The sequence below is a fragment of the Cetorhinus maximus genome, chromosome 6, assembly GCF_964194155.1.
Source record: "Cetorhinus maximus chromosome 6, sCetMax3.hap1.1, whole genome shotgun sequence".
NCBI classification, from domain to species: domain Eukaryota; kingdom Metazoa; phylum Chordata; class Chondrichthyes; order Lamniformes; family Cetorhinidae; genus Cetorhinus; species Cetorhinus maximus.
Window position 1 is genome coordinate 144,157,506 of NC_135884.1, and position 17,775 is coordinate 144,175,280.

General features: G+C 40.7%; 1 protein-coding gene across 3 annotated transcripts in view; it reads left to right on the forward strand.

Annotated features, from left to right (window-relative positions):
- wwox (WW domain containing oxidoreductase) overlaps nt 1–17,775 on the forward strand; it is a 968,269-nt gene that overhangs the window by 624,533 nt on the left and 325,961 nt on the right. Inside the window, exon 9 of one of the 3 annotated variants that reach the window (XM_078544630.1) lies at nt 5,065–7,367. The exons of the other annotated variants lie outside the window; for them this stretch is intronic. Within the exon in view, the coding sequence (XP_078400756.1) occupies nt 5,065–5,070 (6 nt within the window). The 3' untranslated portion in view covers nt 5,071–7,367. Of the gene's footprint in view, nt 1–5,064; nt 7,368–17,775 lie in introns of those variants that run through there. 3 annotated transcript variants of the gene reach the window in all.

A 17,775-nucleotide genomic window follows, 5' to 3' on the forward strand; every position in this document is an offset into this window, starting at 1 on the left:
GCATTCTGAGAGGAGGGCTCATTTGGTGGGTTTCGTGGAAGTTTGATTCTCTTTATTCTGCTCCGTGTGATAATGAAATGCTCTTGTGGTGACACTGGACCTTTTCTATAATTAATACTCCCAACAGGATTTCAACAATTTCTCATTCAACAATATAAATAGATACATACACTTACCTTTATTTAAATTGGCAGCAAAGTGAGTGAAATCCTTTCTTTTGTATAGTTTCAGCTGGTGTACAGTTTTAGTTTTTTAACCAGCAGTTAGAAGGGGATATGAGAGGAGGAATTGCATCAAATAAGGGCACAACAAAGGATGTGGGGATTGCTTATTGCTGAATTTGTCAGGATTAAGGAACACTTGTCAGTCATGTTCATGCTGCTGCTGCCTCTCTTGTTGCTGTTTGGTAAAGAACAAAAAGTGTAATATAATAAAACAGGGGAAAAAATTGCTTTGTAACCTTTGGGAGCATCTGTCGGTAGAAAATGAGATAATGAGAAAGCAAGCTAGGGAATACAGCACAATACAGTAGAACATAAATTGTTAGTCAAGACTTGTTAGAGGTGTTCGTTGCTGAAGTATAAATCACAATTTTCAATGGTGATTATATAGATGCTTAAGCCTCAATATAACCTGAGTCACTTTGAGATGCGTTCATGGAATATATTCAAGATAGTTTTCTAAATCAATATGTTGAGGAATCAACTAGGGGACAGACTATTTTAGATCTAGTATTATACAATTAGAAAGCTTTAATTAATAACCTTATTATAAATGATCCTCTGGGGAAGAGTGATCACAATATGATCCAATTTTATGTTGCGCTAAAAAGTGATTTCGTTCATTCCGAGGCTAAGTCTATAGAAAGCAAACTACGAGGGTTGAGTTGGCTCAGGTAGGTTGGGGATCGAGATTATAAGGTATGATGATAGATAAAAAATGACAAGTATTTCAAGAATTAGCTCATGCTATGCATCCAATATCCATTCCCTTAAGGAATAAAAACCCCCTGGAAAAAGCGGCCCTACCATTGTTAGCAAGATAAATTAAAGAAAGTACTGGATTAAAGAAAAAGGCTCTTAATGCTGCCAAAAACGTTGTAGTGAGCCTGAGGATTGGACCAAGAAATTAATAAAGAGAAAAGAGAACATGAGAGTACATTAGCAAGGGACATAAAAACAGATTGTAAAAATGAAGAGATTAACAAAATTAAGCTTGGACCATTTAACAGTCAATAGGAGAGATTATAATGGGGATCAATGAGGCTATGGTGAAACGGCACTAGGCGAATTGCTGTTACAGAGAGCCAGCATGGACACGACAGGCTGAATGGCCTCTTCCTATGCTATAGCCATTCTATGATTCTATGATAATGGAATGGCAGAGGCAATAAACATATACTTTGGGTTGGATTCTCCCACGGGCTTCTGGACCGCATGGGGGTCATAAGCCCTCACTCTCTGGCAGTCAGAGCACCTCAGTAATTTTTTGGAAAGCCATCTGCACATTCACCATCCCATTAAGGACAATGGGTGACTGCTCAATGCTGCAGGTCCAATAAGAGGGACAGGAGCTCTGGAGCTCCAATCAGGAGAGGTGGGTGATGCTAAGGCAGGCCAGGGACTGCGAGGGCACCCTCGTTGGACTGCACAACAGTGAAGAAATAAACAAGATCTTGGCTGGCAGACTCATAGGATTGGTAGGGAAACCTCTCCGCTGGATTGGGTACAGCCGTGATTGTGGCCTTTCATGATCACAGTCCTGTCAACATAGCACGAAGCCTTCAGCTCTGATTGTGTCTCAGCCTGCCTCTGGGTGTTTGCCTCCATTGAGCTGAGGCCTCCACATGCAGCAGGGTCTGCTCTGCCAGCAGCAAATGGTTGGCAAGGCTGCAAAATCACCCCTGTTTGAAGCCTTAACTGGCGTAATTGACTGTCCGCCTCTGTGGAGGGGGCAGCCGATCCAATTCCCAACCCTCTCCTGAGAAAATTACCTGGGGATGGGAGTGTGTTGGGTAGCTGTTCTGACGTGGCTCGTCCCTTATTTCCCTGGCTCCCACACCTCCAAGCCCACCACCACAGGACCAGGAAAATCCAGCCCCTGTACCTGTCTTCATTGTGGAAAACACAAAAAACATTCTGGAAATAGTGGGGAACCAAAGTCTAGAGAGAGCGAGGAACTTAGTACTGGATAAGTTAATGGGTCAAACAGCCAACAGATCCCCTGGACCTGATGGCCTACATCCTTGGGTTTTAAAAGAGGCAGCTGAGGATCCACTGGTTTTGATCTTTCAGAACTCCCTAGATTTTAGAATGATTCTAGTGGATTAGAAGGTAGCAAGCATAGCCCCACTATTCAAGAAAGGAGGGAGAGAGAATACTGAACTTAAGGCCAGTTAACCTGACAACTGTGGCTGGGAAAATGCTAAAACCTATTATAAGGGGCATGGTGGCAAGGTACCTAGAAAATCATAATATTTTTGGGAAGAATCAACATGGATTTATGAAAGGGATCTGTTTTTTGAGTTTGTAGCTAGAGGACAGATAAGGCACAACCAGTGGATGTAGTGTATTTAGATTTTCAAAAAAGACATTCAAGAAGGTGACACACAAGAGTTTGTTACACAAAATTGGGGCTCGTGGAATTAGAGATAATATATTCCCATAGATTGAGGATTGGTTAATGGACAGATAAATAGATCATTTTCAGGTTGTAAAGCTGTAACTAGTAGAGTACCACAAGGATCAGCAAACTACAATCTATATCAATGAGTTAGGGGAGGGGACCAAGGTTGATATACAGGTACAGCATCTCAAAACTGCAGCCAAATACTACTGTGCCTCATGGTCCTGCAGCTGACCCACAAAGGTCATGGACGTTCATCTAAATGCCAGCAGGAGGATAGTATCAGGGACTTTTAGTCCACTGTAATTGAGGGTTGGATATTATCTCCTACCTGTCATTTGCTACATCACCACCATGCTCCATGAGTTTGAAAAAGGGATGAGCAGCTCTGATCTTCCCATTCACAAAGATTTGAAAAACCCATCAAGAAAGTGCTTGAAATTGCTTTAGCCATTATGGGAAACAGCAGCTAATATTCAAATAGCTGCTATCAACCCACAATCCAGATGGATGGAATCTTCAACACGTGCAGCATAAAGAACCAACACCTCATCACTGACTCAACAGCAGAGACCCCAGGCTTTGAACTCCCTCAGACAGTGGGCAGCTCTCAACCGAATTTTCACAAGGCATGAACAATGTAGCCCCTGCTCCATAATTAGAAGATAAGGGACTACCCAAAGTGCAGTTGTAGCCATGAGTCGCAGACCATGGATCACATCAACCTGCTCACTAAGACCTGTTGCAACAATTTCTCCACTCAGCATCTCAGGAGGCCATTGAATGAACAAATTAGACATCCGGTTATAAGTTTTCCCGTCATATTAAAATAGTACTAGGGGTGGTCTTCTGTCCTGTTTCTCACTCTACTTCATGATCTCCCTTGTTTTTCTTTGAAATTTTTTATGCTTCCTATACTTTCAGTGTCTCACCTTTTCTGAAGACGATGCCTTGTGCTATGTTTATGGTTATGGTTATGGGGGGTGGGGGCAGATGGCAAGGCGGATTTGAGACCACAACCAGATGAGCCACGATCTTATTGAATGGCAGAACAGGCTCAAAGGACTGAATAGCCTACTCCTGCTCCTAAGTCTATGTTGTGCATCTTGATCTTCACACTGGCAGTGGTATGACTTTCATCCTTCCCCTATATTTTTTCTCTCCCTGTTTCTCCCTATATCTACCAAATGCCACTCAGTAGGAGTGACAGTGACTTATTTGGATTTAAAAATCTGACCTAATTTAATATATGTCATGCTTTAAAATGGACGCAGCTCTATATGTTTAAATGAATTCGCAATCTGTCCCACTTGCTGATCATATATCTCACTCCTAACCTTTTCCCAGTGTTGACAGCTGCTTGTCCTTTTCCCTCCACGTGTCCTTTCCATTTCCATCTCCTGTGAGTTCCTCCTTCTATTGCAGTGTTGGCAGTTGCTGCTTCTCCAATCACTGTTATTTTGCATGGATTTTAAGCATTAATCTTTATTTTAACTGAATCAGAAGTCATAAAGAGCTGCTATAGTTGATGTGTTTTGCATTCTCAACACAGTAAGTTTCATGTCACAGTTTTCTACAAGTTGTTTGAAATTGTTCCAGACAAAGGGAGATGGACGGCTCAGTTGTTGGAGCAATCAAGCTGGGGTTTTTGTTTCTCCTAAAATAAAGGGGAAAAGAAACATTATATTTGCTTGACAAACATAACAGCAATTTATATTGGTTCTGAGACAAAGTTTAAAATTTAATTCTGGCATAACGACTCTGATAGTGTAAAAACTCTTGTGGCCTTAGACAAATTGTCTGGGTCTGCTAAATGAAGCTCCAGTGCAATATTGAATTTCTGCCACTAGAGACTCTCGTTGAGTGATGGAAATTGCAGCTTTTTGTTTGATGACAGAAAACTGGTTACCCCAACACGACAGCTTATTACTAATTTTTCACTGGTCCAACGGATTTACTGATTGAATTTTTTTTCAGCTATTCCCAGAACTCTGTGCATTTCCTTCTAATATATTTTCTTTGTACTCATCTGTCCCATGTTTGAGAACTTGAGGTCAAAGATAATATAGCTAGATGTAAGGTTTTCTCTACTCCTCTCCAGCAACAAGCCTTGACCCAAATTCCACATGACCGACCACCTTATTGCCCCAGTATTACGTTTCTATTTCTTGCGCCTCTTTGAGTGAGAGTATCAAGGTATTGACAAACCCAAGCCAATGTTGTGTTGATGGAGTTTTTCTGCAAAGAACCCAAAACATTTCATGCAGTTGAAAAGAAAAGGACTTGCATTTGTATAGCACTTTTCATGACCACCAGGCATCTCAAAATGCTTTACAGACAATGAATTGCTTTTGAAATGTGATCACTGTTGTAATGTAGGCATTGCGGCAGACAATTTGCGCATAATATGATAATGACCAGATAATCTGTTTTTTGCAGAGTTGATTGAGGAATGAACATGGGACAGAAAATATGGGATAACTCCCCTGTTCTTCTTCAAAAAAGTGTCAGGGGATCTTTTACGTCCCCGAGAGCAGGAAGATAGGCCCTCGATTTAATGTCTCATCCGAAAGACAGCACCTCTGATAGCGCAGTACTCCTTCAGTACTGTACTGGAGTGTCAGCCTTGATTTTTGTGCCCAAGCCCTGGATGGAACTTGAACACAGAACCTTGTGATTCAGAGGCAAGAGTGCTACCAACTGGGCTGACAAAAAGACAGCAAAAAGACAGAACTTTCAACTCATTGGTCTGGCCTGAATTCCAAATCCAGATCCTGAGACTGAAAAGATTATGTTCAAACCTGCTGTGCTGCCCACCAGAAACTAGAGGCTTTATCATTTCTTACCATACCGTACATTATACCTCACTAATATTGCATAATTTCTGATGACACATAGGTGAACAGGTATGGGTTCCCATTGGAAGATTAAAGGTTACAATTCCTATAGATTTAGAGCTCCTGCTAATTACATTGTTACCAAAGTTGCTAACGATAAAAAAAATCGACCAAATCAGACCTGACTAATACATTTTAGTGCAAGCCTTTTCATAGCATGATACAGCACAGGAGGCCATTCAGCCCATCAAGCCTGCCCCAGTTCTTTCAAAGTGCTTTGCAATTACTCCCACTCCCCTGCTGTTTCCCCATCGTCCTATAATTTCTTTTTTAAAAGTAGAGATCCAATTCCCTTTTGAAAGTTACTATTGAATCTGCTTCCAAGATCCTTTTCAGGCAGTTCATTCAGTTCAACTCGCTGTGTGAAAAAAAAATCTCCCCCTACCTGTTTTGCCAATTATCTTAAATCTGTGTTCTCTGTTTTCTGGTTACCAATTCTCCTCCCAGTACAAACCAATACTCTCTATCTTGTCTATCAAAACATACATCTTTTAGAACACTTCTATCAAATCTCCCCTCTCTGTTTTAAAGAGAACATTCACAGCTTCTGTACACTGGCCATAAACTGCAGTTTCTCCGCCTGAGTACCATTCTGGTAAATCTTCTGTGTACCCTTCCCAAGGTCTTGACAGCCTTCTTAAAGCATGGCACTCAAAATTGGACAGATTATTTCACCCAACATCTAACCTGTGATTTACTAAGGTTTACTGTAACTCCCTTGCTTTTCCATTTGAAGCCCCTATTTATGAAGCCAAGAAGACTGTGTGCTTTTTTTTTAGCAGATTTGTCAACTTGCTCTGCAACCTTCAAAGAGTTGCATAACAAACCCCTAGGTCTCTGTTGCTGTGCCCCTTTAAAATGGCATCATTTAGCTTACATGGCTTCTCTTCATTTTTCCTTCAAAAATGTATCATTTTACACTTCTATCTTAATTTTACTAGACTTGATTCAATCTTTTACATGGATGTCGACACCTGGGAATATTTTTTTTATCTAGAAGTACTACATAACGCCAATACATTAGTAATGTTTTGGACCAGGTTCACTGATGTACTTTATTTTGGCAGTGTTTAAAGTGTACCAACCAATTTTGTAATAGAAGTCCAGTAAAATCCAACCAAAACAACCGTCACTTTTTTTTATAACATTTGCTCTTCTGTCAGGCTTTATTTGTCATACTACCCTGTTGGTTTGTCTATTTATGTTACCTGCCTCTGGTTCAACCTTGCATATATGGTTTCAAAAGTCCTGCCTAGCTTCTTTTCCTGTCTATTAACCACACCTGCAACTAACAGCACCTGCATCCCTCACCAAATAAAGAAGGGAGGGGAAAAGAGAGAAAAAATGAGCACAGCAAGAATTAGAAAAGGGAAAAAAGGAAACAAAAGAGGACACAGAGAAAAAGAAAGAAAAATAGAAAGAGTCAAAACCAGAAAAGAAGAGAGAGAACTAGGAACATGTACTATGGGCAAGATCTCTTGCTTTGACAACATCTCTGCTTCCTCCCACCCGCGCCCCCACCCCGCCACCCTACCTCTACCATTCTTTCTGCATAGGCTGCAAAATCCTACTTACGTTCACACCTGTAACCTCTGTGATTACTTTCCCCAGCTGATTTCTCTCCACCCCTTCTGCTCTCCCCTCTATTAAAATTGTTACTAACATCAGTGCTAGTATCCCTTGGCTTTTGACAACAAGCTTCCAGTGACTTTGGCTTGTTTGGTGATGTTGATTATTTAACAATGTAGCAACCAGGTTGGGGCCTGGCAAGATCAACTTTGAGCTTATGGCGTGTCGGGCGACAGAAATTTATAATAAAAATAATATGTTATTTTACATTCACCATAGTGGAATTGTTCGTCTTCTGTTCACAGTTTTTGGGCAGCCAAGTGGGAAATGCAAAATTCCAGGAGGGGGGAGCCTTTTGTAAACTATTGGATTTTATAGCATGGCCAAATCTGCAAAAAAAAAACAAAGTTGCAAATTTGAAGCCAGATATACAAGACGCACATTAAAAAAAAATGCACAAGATGAGGTTTTAGGATTTTACTGGAGCGGGGAAGCAATAGGCTTGTACCACCCTGAAATTAAAATGTCACTTTGGGATTCAACTTGGCCCATTCAAAGAGCCAGTCAGTTTGGTGTAATGAAAATAGAATAGGAACGTATGTTTGTTTTCATTTCATTTCACTTCTGAACTCAGCAGGGACCAGTAAGTGTTGCATCTGTTCCCTCTCCTGGTTGTCAGTCCCAACAACACACACATGCAGTTATGTTGAAAATTTCATCCAACACTGAGTGCCAGCTGTAATATTTGAATGGCCCTGCACCACAGAAGAAAAGAAAAATCACTGCTATTTATTTTCTTTTGGAGTAGCTGAAGCCATAAAAAGTGCCTTGGAAGGTCTCTGGCAGCTGAAAATTTTCTCTTGTTTTGCATATTTTTCTGGTTTATCAAAACCTGCTAACCTCTCTCCGCAACACTCTACCCCACCAACCGACCTCACTTTTGTCTCCCTTCTTCTGAAGACACTGAATCATGGTGGAGTATGCTTACATAGGCACCAGATGTGCTTCAGTACCTTGTCCAAGTGGCCAGCCTTCACATATGGACCCGGTCAATGAATGTCAAGTGGCTGTTCAACCACAGAGTGCATACCATCCAAATCTGATCTAATCTTCAGTTGACAACCAAACGCCCAGTGACTAGCAGTCAGAAAGAGAAACCAGTTTTTTAAATTCTCTCCGCTCTAACCCAAGACACTGAAGTTAATTGTGCCATTTCTACCACTGCACTTTGGAGGTCTTGTGGCTCAGTAGGTAGCACCCCAGTCTCTGAGACAGAAGTTCCGGGTTCAAGTCCCACTCCAGGACTTGTTGGCCACAGAAGGAGCGTTTATGATGCAGTACAAACTGTTGATAATCAACCTGCTAATCTTTTCAACACTCCTCCCACTATTTCCCAAAAGTGAAAGAAACATGTTTGTTAGAGATACCAAGGAAACCACTGCCTTTATCGAGATAAGTCACCACCAACCAGTGATTGAACCTAGGATCTTCCTAGTCTGTGATACTCAGTTTCACACCTTTTATCCACCGAACTAGTAAGTAGGGAATCCTGTTTCTTTTTAAAAAAATCTCGCTATGTATCTTTTCCACCACAAATAAATCCTTCCATATATTTAATTTTGTGGTTATAATCTTATTATACACTTCACCTGAGCTGTCTATGCCTTCACTGGAACTGCTCAGTTTAGAGTTCAAATTCTCAAGTATCTCTTATTCTATATTGATTTCAAGAATTGTGTATGTAAGAGGAGCTAGATCAAGGATGCTACCACAATAATAAACCTACTGTATTGATTGGGGAGGGTTATAGTTGTGATTGACATTCTTGGAGGTGCTCACTTATGTTTCTGTTATGATTTGAAAAAGCCTGCCAATTAACTGACCTGGGCAGAGTAAGGGTGGTCAGAGAAGCCTACACAATATCTGCATTAACCAGTTTCTAGGGAGTGCTTAACTCAATTTGTATATTGTGACCATGTGTGATTTCATCTTTAGGTATTCAGTATTCCTACAAAAAATTCTAAAGATGGAGAGACTTACATTATTTACTTAATTGCAAAATTCACAGAGAATATTGAGTTCAAGTGACTGAGTTAAAAATTACAAACAAAATGTAGATTAGTCAATTTCAAATATCTTTCCAAAGTGTGGAGATGGTGCTCCAGAAAGACTTACTGATTAGTACTGAACTCAAGAAGCTCAACACAACCCAGGACAAAGCAGCCTGCTTGATCGGCACCCATCCACCACCTTAAAACATTCACTCCCTTCACCACTAGCACATTGTAGCAGCAATGTGTACCATCTATAGGATGCTCTGCAGCAACTCACCAAGGCTCCTTTGACAGCACCTTCCAAACGCATGATATCTATCACCCAGAAGAACAAGGGCAGCAGACACATGTGAACTCCACCACTTGCAAATTCCCCTCCCAGCCACACACCATTCTGATTTGAAACTATCTCACAGTTCCTTCACTGTAGCTGGGTCAAAATCCTGGAACTCACTTCCTAACAGCACTGTAGGCTGTTAGATGGACTGCAGTGGTTCAAGAAGGCATCTGATCACCACCTTCTGTAGGGCAATTAGGGATGAGCAACAAATGCTCACCTTACCATCAATGGCCACACCCCATGAAAGAATTTTTAAAAAACTGACGCTCTTCAAAGTCAAATAGCTACTGTTGGTTACAAATAAAGCTTGACCACTTTGGGGAAGTGTGCAAGGGCTGACAGCACCAATGTATCAGTGTGAGGTATTGCCTTCAAGAAGGGGGAGAGGGAGAACATTGGAAAAGGAAAACGGAAAAGATATTTGAAGTACTATGAATAATGTTAAAGTAAAAGATAAAGTGTTGTACTTGATATACACGTTTTCTATTACTATCAGGCAGATTAATAATTTTAATTAAATGCTAGTATTATGGTGAGTAGAATACTGTCACTTGTGAACCTGAAGAATAAAGTACATTATGAATTCATTTATATGTGTGAATATATGTGCTAATGCACAATTGACTGTCACGTGCACAATATCCAGATTTTGCGACAGGAATATGAGGGAAGGGGAGAAATATACAGCAAGGATGAAAATGACAAATCCAAGTGCAATTTGTTCTCCATCACTGGGGTCAGCAGGCCAGAAGAAAAGGATGGCAACAAGTCAGAATAAGGGCCCGGAATTTGTGATAAGAATAATGCTAATCGTGACTATAAAGGCAGAAATTTGACAGCAACTTCTGGAGTACTCACATATGCAGTTAAATGGGAAAATCCAGAAGTTGCTGTCAGATATTCTGCTCCTCCACAGGGTGCACTGTTGCAGTTATTGTTGATAGTGTCGATACTGAAATGACTGTAGAAGCCCAAACTTGCCCATTATTTGTGTACTAAAAACAGCTGAAAAGCTTAGGGTGGTTTAATTAGGAATAAGTGAACATTTAACAGCACAATAAGTGAAAATTATTGCTGAGCAACCTCCCTGACCTTAAAAAATATTTTTTTTTTTTTATAAGTGTGGTATCTCGTTCCATCAGGAGAAAATTAGTGTTGGAGATCTTTGAAAAATATATTTTCATTACTTTTTCTGGCTGTCTCTTTTCATTCTCTTCCTTAATTCCATCTGCACATCCAGTTTTTCTATACATCATTTGAATCCAATCTATATTTCTTGCTTTATACTTCCTGGTTCAGATTCTGCATGTCTCAGTAAAGAAACAACAACCTGATCAGGTCACAAATGCGTTGTAACGAGTGCAGTGTTGAAAAAGGTGCTAGTTTAGAGGAAATCTCTGCTGACAAGCCTGTGCTATTCAGCAGCTATCAGTGAGGTAAATGGCAAGTGCTGATCCTTTGCCACTGAGAGCAAAACCCAGGTCGTTGTTTCCCACCAAAAGGCCATTAATCGTGTCTACAGGCAGCATTATCTGGCCGGCGAGTGGGGGCGGGGCTCCCTCGCCGATGCATAAAATGACACGGGCTGACATCAGGCGTGCGTCCCGATGTCACCCTGTGTCAATTAGATCCTCAGTTCGGCGGGCGCGCAGCCGACTCGGCTGTGCGCCCGCCGACCTGTCAAAGGCCACTTAAGGCCATTAGTGAGGTACTTAAAACACTTAATGGACTTGCCCGTCCAACCTTAAGGTTGGCGGACAGGCGAAGAGCCCAGGCGGCCTTCAGAAAAAGCATGAAACGTCATCCATGGGTGGGATGAGGGTTTTAAAATCTTAACATGCTCTTCAAATAAAAGTTATGGACATGCCTCAGCTCAAGTGACAGTGTCACATGAGGGGACATGTCAGTAAAATTTTTTCTATTCTTTAATCTGTTTTTCACATTTGAACCGATCTCCCTGAGGCAGCACTTTGCCTCAGGGAGATCTATGCGCTCTTTCGTGCGCATGCGCAAAAGAGCGCACTCCCAGCTCAGGGAATCCCCCAACCCACCTGCACAGAGAGCGCAGAACGCTTCTGGGTGCACGCCACGTTGTGCGGGCCTTAATTGGCCCACCCGCGTAAAATGGTGGCGCGCCCCCGACTGGAGGTGCCGATCGGGAACCCACCCGCTCCTGCACAACCCCTCCAACAGGGGGGAAAATGTTGCCCTACAGATATTACGTGTTGTCTGCCCAAAATATGAACATGTATAAAAGATATGTTAGTTTTTAGTTTTGTTTGCAACTGATTGCAGTTCTGGCAGCCCCTAATAGAAGAGTAATGATCCAAATACAACCACTGTTAGTTGTCTTAACTTAAGCTAAAATGCAGGTGGCAGATTTCTAACACACTTATGCTGTAGATATCAGCGTATAAATTGCCCTTTAAAGCCTCAAAAAATCCCTCAAAAAATGAGGATCGACTTATACACCAAGTATAAAAGTGAACGGCCAGCATGGGTGTGGATGGTTGCCATTTTGAAATGACATTGGCATCCGATGCAAAGAGTGGGCATGGCTTAAAATCCCACATCTTTGCAACAGAGCCCGTATGAGCGGCTTGATCCATTACACCGTTATACTGTACCGGTAAGTAAAACAAGTATTTGTGAGATGAAAAATTGAGACTGACTAATGCAGGTATGGCATGTCATGGCTGAAGAGGGGGTTGATTTATATGCTGAGTATATGCAAAAACATGATTTTTGGGGCGGAGAAATTAATGAATCAGATGGGTTTTTACGACAACCGATGATAGCTGTCATGCTCACCATTACTGAGGCTAGCTTTCAATTCCAGGTTTTATTAATTGGATTTAAATTCCACCAGCTCCCTTGATGGGATTTGAACCTGGGCCTTTGGATTACTGGTCCACTTTGGAGTACCACTAAGACTGCATCTCCCCCAATGAATCTTTGTAAATTTCTGAGCATTAAGAAGTGGGGAAAGTTGGAGAGAACAGAGAGGTGTGAAAGGGAGAGCACGTTAATTTTAATTTGTACTCGTTATTCCTTCCATCTGACTCCAGATTTAGCTCAGAGAATGGTAAAGGATCAGACCAAAAGAAATTTCTATGTAAAATATAAAATGCAACTAGAAATCATAAACTCTTCAAAATATAAAATGCAACTAGAAATCATAAACTCTTCATTTAAAAATGCATGGTAGAATTGCAAAGTTTAAACCAGACAAAAATAACAAATGTATTATTTTATGCATTAGTTTTAAATACGCTATTTCCAGATGTAATAACTTACCACTGCCATTTTTTATCTCACATAAAAACTGGATAACTGGGGAGAATTAATGGTTGGAGGAAAGAAACTATATTTCTGGATCAGGATTGTGCGCAGTAAGAGCAAATGGAAAATGATCAGAATTCGATGCTTGGATCAAATATAAGTTTATGTGGAGTTGATTGTAACAGAATTACCTGAGCCATTACTGGCTGCACATACATTGGGACATTGTCAAGAATTTGCTTGGGTCAAAAGAAAATAGATGTCGATTTGATTAATCGATTGATGGCTTCTGTAGTTTTGAATGTGTCGGAGCTTCCTTCTCATCCCGTTTTCCTGTCGCACTCCCATCTTTAGCTTTTGCTTGCCTGAGAAAGCAGACAGCTTACTCAGACCTCTTTCAGAGCAACTTTGAGTATGATTTCATGCAGAATTTATGCTGCTACAGGCATAAATTCAGGGTGGAAGTTGTAAATCAAGGGCATAACACCATCGTGAAATCTATATAAACAGAGAAATGAATGAATACAAAAATCAAGAACAGGTTTCAAAATGAGGCCCAGAGAATGAGTGTCCAGTCTTACATGGTTAAAGCTCCCAGGTCAGTCAATGAAAACTTGCCCTATGTCCTTACCAGGTGAATTCCTTTCTCCCCCCTAGCTTCCCACCAACCCCCTTGTATCTCTCTCTATCATTATTTAAATTGCTGCATCAACGAGGCCAATTAGAATAATGCGGCTAAGGAGACCAGTGTGATCTCTTATCCATGCAGTTGGTGAGTTGATATCAACAATCATTTTATTTTCACTCCATTCCCATTTTCTGTATCCAGCTGGCAGCCAGCCTGTTTAAATGACCAGATTGAGTTTCTATGCTGCTATTGTATTTTCAGGATAACATGATTTTGTTCCGACACTGTTTGATGCAGTGAGGATTTACAGCAGTGACAGTAAATCGTTTGCTGAATGCTAGCTATCAGGACTGAATTTTTGAAGTGTAGAAAACGGCAGCTTAGAGTGTAAGTCGATGCACAGCTCAGATCAACACTAAAGTTGAAAATGCTGAAAATCTAGAGTGAAAAGAATATAAAAATATGTCGGTGGTCGCTCGACATCTGACACAGGAACATGGGTAGATTGACTTGTTTCTTCTCTTTAAAGCACTTACTGACCTTCTGTGTATTTGTTCGATGAGGATGCATGGTATCCTGAGAATAAACTCTCAAATTGTCATCTTTTTAAACCAATTTTTTTGCTCTATTTTGATGTTAACTCTCATTCAAGTGCATAAAAGGTTCATGAACATAAGAACATAAGAAATAGGAGCCAGGAGTAGACTATTCAGCCCCTCGAGCCTCTCCGCCATTCAATAAATCGTGGCTGATCTTCTTGTGTTTCGATTTTCACATTCCCATCTAACCCTGATAACCTTTGATTCCCTTGCCTAACAAGAATCTATCTACCTCTGCCTTAAAAATATTCAATGACCCCACCTCCACCACCTTCTGAGGCAGAGAGTTCCAAAGTCGCACAACCTGCTGAGAGAAAAAAATGGATGAGAAAGAGGACAAATAATTATTTAAGTTAGATGTTTTTGACTTCTCTTCCTTACCAGACATAATGATTGATGCAGTTCATTCAACTCACTTGTTCAACGGTGAAGGAAAATATATAAAATGTCAGATACTTTTGATTCTGTATTCAAAGGGGGAATTAAGAAATGTTCTGAGATTACCTATATTGTTAAATTCTTGCTGTATAACAGCAGTATAAATGTAGGAAGCAGAAAGATTTAGGCCTGCGCATTAAAACAATGTACATATTCAACACGAAAGGGATTCAGTGCATACAAAAGTTTATTTCATTCCTGTATCACCAGCAGTTGATGGTAAAATTTAAAAACAAAAATAAAAGTGTCCTCCCTGTTTGTGAATACAGTTTGTTTTTTGCCTCAGTCATCTCATTCTTGTTTTAAGCCTTTTTCTGCTGGCAAGTTGAAAGCACCTCCATTGAGCGCGTAATTCTGAGGGAAAGAGAGAGAGAGAGAGAGAGACACCTGACATTACTGTAGCCGGAAAATAAAATAACAAGCGATTAACCTTCCGAGCTCACTTGTTCTAAACCTGGTACTGGCTCATTTCCTGTTACAACAGGGATGTGGCTGTCTGGTGAAAGACAGGCAGATGAGTAAATGGGAGCACGGCTCTGCAACAAAGTCAACTCAAAAGACTCTTTATCTGAGCAATGCAGATAACTGTTGAAAGTCGACTGCTTTGGTACGTCATTTGACCACGTCCTCTGCTTTTGACACTGAATTTTTGGAGGAAGAAAAGGTATCATTATCTGGTGTGGCAGAGATTAAAGCTGCTGCTTTTCTGAACCAGTGCAGTTTTCCCTCGCTACTTCGTTTGTTGCTGGTATTATAAAGGGCTATCGGAACATTTCATGAAGAGACAGTGGCCTAGTGTTAATGTCACTGGACTAATAACCCAGAGACCCAGACTAGTGCTCTGGGGACACGGGTTCAAATCCCGCCATGGCAGCTGGTGGAATTTGAATTCAATTAATAAAATCTAAAATTGAAAGCTTGTCTCAGTAATGGTGACCATGAAACTGTCATTGATTGTTGTTTAAAAAAAAACCAATCTGGTTCACTAATATCCTTTAGGGAAGGAAATCGGCCAACCTTACGTTGTCTGGCCTCCATGTGACTCCGGGCCTGCAGCAATGTGGTTGATTTTTAACTGCCTTCTGAAATGGCCCAGCAAGTAACTCAGTTCAAGGGCAATTAGGGATGGGAAACAAATGCTGGCCTTAGCAGCAATACCCACATCCCTTGAAAGAATGAAGAAAAAACACGTAAATAAATAAATCCCGAGCTGCTCACTGCCAGACAGTCATTCAAAAGGAAAAGTGCCATTCATGTGGATTGTACTTTTTGCATTATTAGAGGATGGTCATTGCCTTCTTGGGAAAGTTGAGTGAGAGGAAATGCCGAAGATGATCATTACGTTTTGTGATGTCCCATGTAAGAGTGAATCTGGGCACATATTCTGGATCCATTGCCACATTTCTTATCCATAAACAGGACTTCAGAATAACATATTTACTGAGGTGACAATAGTCCTTTAGCAGTATGCTCTATACCTGTTTTCTGCCAGGTACTGCAACACCACTCATGACTTGTAGTAACATCCAGTTACAATAAATAGAAATGGTACACATGTTCATTGTTAGAAAGAGAGTGATGACAATTCTGTCCATCAGTGTTTTGATGGGTAACATATTTGGTGCTGCAGTAATGTAAATTAGAGCAAATCCATTCCAGCCATTTTGTCAACGTAAGTGGGAGCAATAAAGGCTGTGCAATGAGAGAGCGCTCTTCATGGTCTTGTTCATATTTTGTACAGCGTATTCATTCATTAAGTGCCACTTAGTTTTAATCTTATTGTCCCAACCCCGATATTAATGCCTATTCAAACAATAGGCCTTCATTTGGGAGACTTGGACTGTTTCTACAACTGCCATTAATACCTTCTTTCAGTGGTAGTTGTTGAGTTCAGGGATGAATAGCCCACATGGAACAGGATCATTTCTAATATGTGATGTTCCATTTACCGTTGCCGTGTGCTCTCTAGTTCTGGTCATTTTGGCGCTCTTTGTTTAAAATTAAGTCCTGTACAGCTACTTGATCAGATCAGTTTTCCTTTCCCTGTTACAAAACTGAAGAATTCTTTCCTTTAAGCCATTTCTCTGAAATAAGTGCATCCCGGTTGTAAGTTACTGAATGTTGTGACAAGACAATTTTATTCTCTTTATGTTGCAAATATGACAAGTTAGGCATTTAATTAAATTTGTATATAAATCTTTAGTGTGGTTAAATTAGACAGATATTTGCCTGCAGAAATTTGTAATTTGTGAAACAGTAAAATTGGTGTTTTTCACTATGGAACCTGATCTACGAATCATGAATAAATTTTTTTATTTTAATGTGAATCATTTTCCGCACAAAAGAGGAGAAACCAGAAAACAGCCCTTGCCAGTACATAAAACCACTTTGTTTCTGTGGCCGAGTTATTTTCAGAACTGAATTGTCTCGATCTTACTTGCAAATTCTAATGGCTAAATTTAAATTTGATTTGTTTTGATCCATATTCGTGAATGCAGTTTGTGACAATCTAGGAACATGGGGAATAATCTGGAGGGCCAAGACTTACCCAAAATTGGGCCTTGGGCCTCATCAGCATACTGCTTCCAAGCAACAGATGCCAATTGGCGTCCAGAGACAATGTGCTGGTTCTGCAAAGAATTAAGTCAGCTACCTGCATCCCTGGCAATGGCCTTCAGGTGAAGCAAGGATTGGGGACAGGAGGCGATTGAGAAGGGACCTGCAGCTGTCTTCAGAGCTACTGTAGTGCAAGGAGGAACACTTCTGTTCTTCCCAAATCTGCATTCAGGTAAAGAATTTTTAAAAAAAACTAACTCTTTGGTAGTGGCCTCCATCAGTTTTGTTATGGACTGTTGTTTCAACTGCATGTGGACACAGTAAAAGGGCTTTGGGCTTCAGGGCAATACAATTTCGGGGAGGGGCCCTCAAAAAGGCACGAGTCTCCTTATTTGCATATGGAAAAGTCCAAAATGTCTGTTTCAGGCATGGGTCCTGGATGCCTGTAGTGGATCCTTAACCAACATAGCATTTGACATGCTTTCAGTGCGGTATGAGTGTGCGCATATATATTAGGCCCTTAGGTGCCCATTTTATGCCTATCAAACCAGGCATATTGAATTTCTAGGCTGTGTGTTTTGAAGTTATTTTTTGTGCTGATTTTATAAAGAAAGACTGGAAAGAAAGACTTGCATTTCTACAGTACCTTTCGCAACCTCAGGATGGCCCAAAGCACTTTACATGCAATGAAGCGCTTTTGAGGTGTAGCCACTGTTACATTTGTGAGGAAAAGTATTAAAATGTTAACAATGGAGTAGAATAAATCTGTGCACATTTTCTGCAGTAT